The sequence below is a fragment of the Crocodylus porosus genome, unplaced genomic scaffold (genome assembly GCF_001723895.1).
Source record: "Crocodylus porosus isolate Cpor-Errol unplaced genomic scaffold, CroPor_comp1, whole genome shotgun sequence".
NCBI classification, from domain to species: Eukaryota; Metazoa; Chordata; order Crocodylia; family Crocodylidae; genus Crocodylus; species Crocodylus porosus.
Window position 1 is genome coordinate 97,390,791 of NW_017728943.1, and position 9,106 is coordinate 97,399,896.

At 40.8% G+C, this 9,106-nt stretch overlaps 1 protein-coding gene across 3 annotated transcripts in view; it reads right to left on the minus strand.

The window, feature by feature from the left end:
- The window catches only part of TBCE (tubulin folding cofactor E), a 49,280-nt gene that overhangs the window by 39,003 nt on the left and 1,171 nt on the right, over positions 1-9,106 (minus strand). For all 3 annotated transcript variants that reach the window (XR_002103686.1, XM_019549835.1, XM_019549836.1), the window contains exons 2-3: positions 7,335-7,472; positions 6,056-6,140 (exon numbers count right to left, since the gene is read on the minus strand). Coding sequence is in view for 2 of the 3 variants with exons in the window: in XM_019549835.1 (XP_019405380.1) it covers positions 6,056-6,140; positions 7,335-7,434 (185 nt within the window). In the remaining variant the exon portion in view is untranslated. The remainder of the gene's footprint in view (positions 1-6,055; positions 6,141-7,334; positions 7,473-9,106) is intronic.

The following is a 9,106-nucleotide window of genomic DNA, read 5'->3' on the forward strand; positions in this document are numbered from 1 at the left end:
ATACAGTCTCCCTGTGCCTTTTACTTGAGCTCAAATAAACTCTGTCTGCTTCTCCCCCAGTGCGTTTATTTGGCGCGACGCACACCGGGCAACGAACCCAATTGTTGCCTCCCTCGGGCACCTTGTGCCGGCAACAACATGGAAAGACCTTTCTTCCCAGAGAAAAGGCATTTTGTGCCCAAAAGCTTGTCTAACATCTCTCCCAACTATACAGAAGCTCTAATAAAAAGATATTACTAAAAAACCCCAAAACAAAGAACCCCAAGCAAACCCTTTCTTTTCACAATTCCACCCAAGAAAGGAGAAACAAATTTAATCAAATCGCCACTAGAGTATCTATTGTCCTCTCTGCTTAATCTTGCTTTGCTGAGCATGTGCAGTGTCAGTACGCTTTGAAGTGTATGTTACAGGGGTGTAGGTTGTAGCTGTGTTGGTCTAAGGACATAGGCAGACAAGGTTCTTTGGGTGAATCTGATATCTTTTATTAGACCAACTTAAATGGCTGGAAAACAATTATTAAGCAAGCCTTAGAGTTCAAAAAGTAAAGTAAGGAAGCCAGAGACTGGTCTGGTATACATAATTTTGACTTACCTGTCTTTACTTTTCATTCCATTCAGGAAGAACACACACCAACTGCAGAAATTTCCTTAGCCTGACTAAGGGTTTTTGAACCCTAAAGCTTGCTTAATAATTGTTTTCCAGCCATTTAAGTTGGTGTAATAAAAGATATCACATTCACCCAAAGAACCTTGTCTGCCTCTTGACGTGTACGTGATATTCTCAGGGATATAGCTTGTTGCCATGTTGGGGTAAAAAGCAGAGGCAGACAAAAGTCTTGGGCTAGAGGAGATATCTTTTGGAAGATATCATAATTAGCCATTTAGAAATGTAAACTTCATTGCTAAACAGGAAATAAGCAAAATTCAACTCACTGCCTGACATCCGACACCTTCAGGGAAGTAACCTGTTGGAGCTTTGCCTCTGCCTAATCTGAATATTCACAGAACAGCTTTTTCACAAACGGATTTGAAACCCAGGGGAACCCTACCATCCTTTACCTCCCCTGTGCAAAATTAAGTTTCTTTTCTACCTGGGAGAACTTTTACAATCTTTGAATTCTCCTCTGCCTAAAGAAGGGTGTTTGGACCCAAAAGCTTGCAAAGAAAGATTGTTTTTTTGCTGTGATAGTCTCTGACCCCCTTCCCTACTTCTCATTTTAACTGGGGGGTTTTTAATCTTTTTTCGAAAAGTCAGTATAATACATGATCCAGGTTATAATACAAACAGGTTAGGAGGATGGCTGCCTAAAAGGGGAGAGTGCAGAATGGAGCAGGGAACACCTAACCCAGCCATCCCCCACTCCCCCTTCAGCTCCAACCCTGGCAGTAAGTAGGCAGCAGAGCGTCAGTCAGTGAAGGTCATGGTGGGGGATGTAGTTTCATCACACAACAGGAGCACTGGAACTCAGGGCTTCTAGTAGAGATCTTGCCCTATATTTTTGGTGCCAGAAAGGGCAGAGGGGGAGGAAGGGTGGGGGGGGGGAGGGAAGGCAGCCGGGTAGAGGAGGCTTGCCCGCTCAACATGACTGCCTGCAGCAAAAAACGGCAACATCTTCCATCAGTAGGCCTAAACTCCACGGCTGCTCCTGCATGCTACCTGTTGCCAAAGCTTCCAGAGCCAGAGCCCTACAAAAAGGTACAGGGGGAGGAAAGACAGAGGGACCGTCCTGGGTACAGTCCTGGCCAGTTACAACTCAGATCCAGACAAACCACTGTGGCTGAGACATGCAACTTTAGGATCTGCTTGTACATTTGCATTACTAGGCACAGTAATCTTACAGATGAGCAAAATCCCAGTAAACTACTAGAGTATGGATAATTCAAACCAGAAGGTTTGCTACGCTGGACAAAGTAAACGTGTTAAGATACCTTGCCCTTTGGCCATAGTTTGGAACAGATGTTTAAATTAAAACTCTCTCACAAGTTTTCTTCAACAGACCACTTCCACCTTTTGACTACCGTTATCTATGGCAAAGATCTACCTTTATTTATAAAGCACTTCAGTGTTTTATGCACTACCTTTATCTTTGCTAAGTAATGTACTCTGTTTAAGTGCATAGACCAGGACTGACAAAAGGCTAAGACTATTTGTTAACCTCAACTCCCTGTAATGCTCATTAAACTAGAACAACAGCCTAAGCTTTTCACACCTCATTAAAGCTCTGCAACTTTTTTCAGAAAACCTTCTGCCTTTTGTAGCAGCCTGGAAACTGACAGGCTAATCAGTTCAAGGCTGAGTTAGGAATCTTGAAATTGCTGGCTCATAATCATTTTCAGCAGCTACACAGTTACAAGACATAAAATTAGGTTACAAAGTAGACAGTAAGGCCCAAAGATGCTGTGCACATCAGTGTTTTATGCACTACAAATATACAGATAACTAATATTTTGTTATAATACTTAATAAACTGGAACTGACATCGTGTTATGGAGTTGCCCAATATGCCAATAAAATGAGTACACTGTACCCGCCTTCTTTACTCACTCACATACACTTTAATCTTCTCTCCTCAGAGGCAGTATAAGAAGTTCAGACTTGGGCACTGAGGATCTCTAAGTCTTTTTGGTTCAACTGAATTTAAAGCCTTTGACAAACCCTTACTTCTAAGAAATTTAGGGGGGACTACAATCCTGGGATTCTGAATTGGAATTTTTTGGCTAGAGTCATTACGTTTAATTCTCCTTTTCTGCTGAGAATATCTTCATCTTTCTTAAACCTAATTTTATGATTAATTACTATTATTAGATGTAGGGCACAAAACTATCCATCCCTCAAAGCCATCTCTCATTCCTTCTCCATTCCCCTCTTAAAGAATAGGCTTAGCTTTATCATCTCATTTTCTGATAATTAAGCCTCTAGGGCTTCCCCCTGTACGAGTCCAGAGTGCTAGCGCATGCAGACAGAATTCTGATTGACACTGTCAAACAGAATCCACCCTCATTCACTTCAACCTCTTTGCTAAGGGAGGGGTGGGGTTGAAATCCTTCTAGGAGCTGTAATGTGCTTAATCATTCAAATAAAAAAAAGAAAATAATGGGTAAACTCTTCAATAGCAATCATCTGAGGCTGAATTGTTGTTCCTCATTAGGAAGTACGGATTTTTTGTCATAGCTTTTTACTAAACTGAGTGTTGTTGGAAGAGATGTTGGATAAGTTTTCAGGCACAAAGTGTCCCTTCCCTGGTCTAAACTGAGTGTTTCCTCATGAAGAATTCTGATCAGGCATGGGGGGTTGCTAGCCAGCCGCAGGGGGTGGAAGGCACCCCACAGGGGCAGTTTACAGGTGGTGCAGGCAGGGGGGCAGGTGCCAGATGGGCAGGCCCTGCATTGGGCAGGATAGGGGGCAAGTGGTTGAGGGGACATGTAGCTGAAGGCAAAGCATGGCAAGTGTCAGGCTGCTCAACTACCCCACTGCCTGCTCCCCAACTTCTTCCCTCACCACCTGCCCTCCCACCACTGCTCTCCCTGCTGCAGCAGAGGGGGTACAAATTTAAGACAACACTCCAATAATAGATTCTATACTTGGAAACTTATAAGTTATAAATTGTTCATGTATATTGGGGAATCATCTTAAATTCAGTCTTCTCGGATTCACATAAATACAGAAATTGTAAAGAAAGATAGGTAGTTTCTAGCCATAGGTAGTATTTAGATCATCCTTCAGAAGCCTCTTCTATTTAATTTCTATTTTTATCACTTGCCTGAAGTAGTAATTCCAAATGACAAACAAAAACAAGAACAATTCTGAGAAAATACACACAGAAAATAGAGAAAAAAGCTCTCCTTCCACTAGTTCTAAATAGCTGGTGCAAGCTATGTCGTTTGATAAAAACTTTTGGTACTGACTACTTTAAAGCACTAAATTTCTGTAAAAAAATTAATATTGACAACAAGTTAACGGCCCTGTAGTAGTTGTTGGAGACTGTAGGACACAAACACATACAAAAGGACGTATAAACAAGATCGCCTGGTCCCATCTCATCATTCTGTTATCTGGATTTCTCTGAAATACTTCAGTCTGCTGGGAATGGGTAAATCCTGGATTTCATGGTAAAGGAAAATTGTATGTCAAAATCTACTGTTTTTACTATTATCACAGATTAGCCACACATAAGTACAATGCAATGTGATATGGATTACACTGTGATTTAAAAATTAAGAAAAAAAAACTTTATCCCTAAAAAGATCCTCTGAAATAATTTTCCTTTTTAAACAAAGACTTTCAAAATCAAAACACACACAAGTTAATCCACATAAAATCCTTATCTTGCCTTACTGCATATCATTTATTTCTAGTCAAGTTGCTAGTCCCTATAACTTATGACCCAAATACTCCACATAAAACATGAGTAATTTAACATTATTAGGACAGCCCTGGCTTTTACAATTCTTGTCTGGGGAGTGTTTAAAATTTACCTTAATATCTACATTGATGTAACAATAAAGTACAGAATTTCAAACTGATGAAAATGTTTTTGATTTGATCCAGACTGGTGACATTGTGGAAGGATGAAAACATGTTGTTGAGAAGTGCTTTTAGGGGAAAACAAACAGAAGAAAAAAAAATCTGCAGAGGTTCCCTCTGTCTACTTATCCCTCAAAAATCCAAGATTTTTTAAATATATATTTAAAGCAACTGTAGTATTGCAACAGCAAATGAAGTAAAATATTAAGACAGAATAGGAACTGTAACATGTCATTACATACAACAAACCTCAGAAAAAGATTACACTAGCTATCACCAAGCTTCAATATCTTACAAAAGGCTTAAATGTATCCCATGATCATCCATTAAATGTACCAAAGAAACCAAATATCTTCCCTCAAAACAAGAAAACCCCACAACAGTACCTGCCTTAAGGTGTGTTTGAGTAACTGTTGTTTGAATTCAAGAGACACATACACAGAACTGGTAACTGACAACCAGCTTCATTCACACAATTCTGCAGCATTACAAAGTGGGCAGGACATGTTAGCTTCTCCACTAAACTCAACTGCCCGAACACCCTTCTCTCTATCTAGAACAGCGTTTCTCAACCTGTGGGTCACAACCTAAAAGTGGGTTGTAATAATATATGAAAACATTGCAAACAAATTTTAACAATGTATCAACAAACTTAAAAAAATGGATTTTCCTTCAAAAGGAAAAAAATGTGGAAGACTGTGGCTTTTCCTTTGCAGGCTGGCAGTACCTGCCTGCAAGGGGCTACCCCCTGCCCCACACACTGGGAGGTCTGAGATCTGGGGGTGGGGGACAGAAGGTCAGGAGTGACAGGCACTGGGTCAGGACTGGCCATTGATGTTTACAAATGGATCCTGGTACAAGAAACGTTGAGAACCACTGATCTACAACACAGAGCCATCAATGGCAGCCAGCACTCAAACCTCACAGATACAATACAACTTCCAAACAGGCTCTTTAAAAATTAGATATTTGGGTTTAGTTCTTACAACTGGATCAACCTGGAAACCTGCTTCTCAGTACAGCCAGTGGTAAAAGCTAGAGTTTAGGGCAGTGATTCTCAACCAGGTGCCATGGCATCCTTGGGTACTGTGGAATCCTTTTAAGGGTGTTACAGGGTGCCACGCAATTATTAGCACTGTTGTGTGTGCAAATACTTTCACATAATTCACAGGCTACACCCAGGGTTTTCAAATAGATATCTGTAGTAACAAAAGCATTTCTTAGCTGCTGTGGTCTGAGTTCTTTGCAGAAAAAATAATTACTCTATTATTTTTCCCTAGTCAGAAAATGAGTGAAATCCAAGAGCTCACACTTTACAAGGAGTGTTTCGAGTCTGGGGCTGAGAACCATTGGTTTAGGGTCTGACCGAATATGCACCGGCTTACACGATCATTGGAATAGGTCCTAAATACTCAAAGGAAGACTTCAGTGAACACAGTATGAACAGGCAATAGTTACTGTATGTACTGGTTCTCTCCCCACCCATTTTTATAGCCTTGGTCACATACATCTTGCACAAGAACCAACTTACCTGCATTTAAAATACTGTATTCCTTCATGATTACCATCATGCTTTCCTCTTAGGGGATTATCCCACTCTACTCCAATCCAAATTCCTTTAAATAATAATAATATGATTCACAAATATATTAAACATTTTTATCTACTAGATTTGTTAACTATGGGGGGATGCAGTGTCTTCAAAGCTAATTTCTAATGCGAATCCTTACTTAAAAAGCTATTGACAACTCTAACATTTGCCAAATGATTTGGCCCGCAGCTGACATGGTTCCTAACAGCAATAAAAAACATTTCTATGAAGTGTTTTCCCCTCATTTTTCCACACTGTTTTGTTTAAATAAAAGCTAAAGCTTGCATGAGATTGTTTATGTGAAAGCGCTATACAAAAATATTAGACAGAATCTGAAGAGGGAAAACAGAAAGGAACCTAAACTATCCAAAAAACCTACAAAAGACTTCAGGCTGCAGTCTCTCCCTAAAAAGGTAACTGCAAATGGGAAACTGTGCCAATGCACTGAGATTTCTCAAATCTCCCAGATGCTATATCTAATATCCTCTTCTGCTGGGCTTGAGAGATAAAAGTCTCTGTTCCAAGAGGAGGTTTAGCTTAGGGTGCTATTATTTCATAATTAGAAAACATCCTCAAAATCATTGTCAAAATAGGATTTTGTTTAGCTCATGAGCCCCAATTTGATCTGAGGCTGCAAGGGCTGTAAGGGCTCTGGTGACATCATGTCTTTTTTGTTGTCTGTGTAGGTTACAAGAACTCCAAGATGAATGAAGTTTTAATTCATATAGTAGGAATGTATTAAATATTCACTCCAGTTCTTTCCCCTAGTCCTTCCCATCCAGTGAGATGGTCACAAGTACCTTCCGAAAGAATAATGAGTCTGTCTCAGGGCTTCCCTGTACTAGGATAGCCTGAGGTGTTGCGCAACCAGTGATGTGTCTCCATCTGAAACGTGTACTGAAGCCAGGGGAAAGCCTTTTCAACATTCCATTTTGGATCAGACTATCTTCAGGATTTAAAGTCCTTTGGACAATTTTGTAACCAGGTGCTATAATTGCAACTATTGGCATTTAAAAAAAAGTCTAAGATAATGCAGCTGTTCAAGCCACTGGGACAACTTACACTGTTAACTAATAAACAAAGTTGTATAGGCAGCAAAACAGTACTCTGATCAAGAGCCAAAAATTTGACATAAGAAAGCCTAGTGTGAGAAAGCCAAAGTTAAACGTTTTGTTTACAAAACCTTTACCATTAACAATCTATCTTTTTCTCTCTCTACCTTTGGTAGGTGGCACACTGCCCACATACTGCACAGTTGCATATTCCGTATTACACAGAATTCTTCGGCCGATGGCATCTGAAGGCAAAATGCTGGACATCGCAAGGAAGATGGAGTTGAAGGCACGTTTCTAAAGGACTGGGGAACAAGGACACTACATTCTTAACTGACATTCACAGGGTTTTGTTACACTTATAGCTCTGCCTTTACCTTATCATTGCCCAAAGTTTTCTTTTACATGCAGGAAAACGAAAGTATTTCTTGTCAGCATTATACTCTTCACTTTGACATACACTCATTCATCCCTAACATAAGAACATAAGAAATGCCATAGTGGGCCAATTCAGTAGTCCACCTGATCCAGTATCTTGTCTCTAACAGTTCATGCATGTCTCCAGGCAGAGTTTCACAGGGCTGTGTACACCTGTTTCTTGAACTTGTTCAAGGGCCAGCAGGCATTGGCCCATGTCCTCTGCTCAGTGTCCCTACTTGAAGCACTCATTATGAACGAACCCCTGATGCCCACTCCCATCCTTGTTTTCACTTTACTTGCCCCAAATATTCAGTTGTTATATCCTTAATAGCCCCTTCTTGAAGGGGCTGGTGGTTTCAGTAGGGACTGAGATTCACAGTCCTCTATGTGTAACAAATAGGCCTTTTTCTGACAGTCTGCACACATCTCTAGGCAGTTTCACTGGTCGGTGTCCACAAGCTCTGGATTCATTCACAGGCCAGTGGATGTTTGCTGGCATGCTCTGCATCTCCCCTTGGAATACCACCCTTTGAACCGCACTCCCATACCCATTTTCATTTTTGTTCTAGTCCAGAATCTCATTAGGCCCCCCTGAGTGGGGCTTCCCTTGGTGACCTAGGCCAGCGGTTCTCAAACTTTTTTTTTCCATGGACCACTTGAAAATTGCTGAGGGTCTCGGCAGGCCACTTAATAAACTTTTTTTTATTTTAAAAATCAAAGCACACAATTAGTATTAGTAGTCTTACAAGTACAGATATTCTTGATTGTTCCAAAACCTTTCTGCGGGCCACCTGAATAGAGCTCAAAGACAGTTTGAAAATGTCTGGCCCATCACTGCCTCACCTCACATAACAAATAGGCTTGTCACTGGCAACATGTCCACGCACATCCTCAGGCAGTTACCTGCGGTGGCACCTCCAGGGCTAGCACATTACCAGCACTCATTCAAGAGCCTGCTCTGCTCTGCTCAGCATCCCCCATTGGTGCATTCATCATCATTAACCTGCGAGCCCACTCTCACCACCATTTGCTCTTTTGTTGTTCCTAGTTCCTAACTGTCACATATGCACTGGCCCTCCTGACTGAGGAAGACTTAAAGGTGTCTTGGTGTGGGGAGGAGAGGGGGTCACAGTGGTGCCAGGTGTACAATAATTATATTTGTATGATAAGTTTAACTTTTGTACAATCAAGAATAGTAAAAAATGTTCAAAATGTACAATGGCATCCAGGTTGTTGCCGCTTTGATCCAGAGGCAAAAGGAATCAAAACTCGTAGTAAAGGTGATCTCTTTTATTATTATTATTATTTAACAGACCTAGTTGGTCTAGTAAAGGAGATCACCTGTAACACTGTGAGAGAGTGCTTATGCTAAGCAAGGCCTAGCATTAAAAAAAATGCACTAAAACTCCCAGAATGCTTCAAGGAGGTTGAGGAGTCAGCGATTGACATTCTGGTAATCACTTTCTGACCCTTAGATGAAAATACTGAACTTCTGACCTTTGAACAATGATAAAAATAG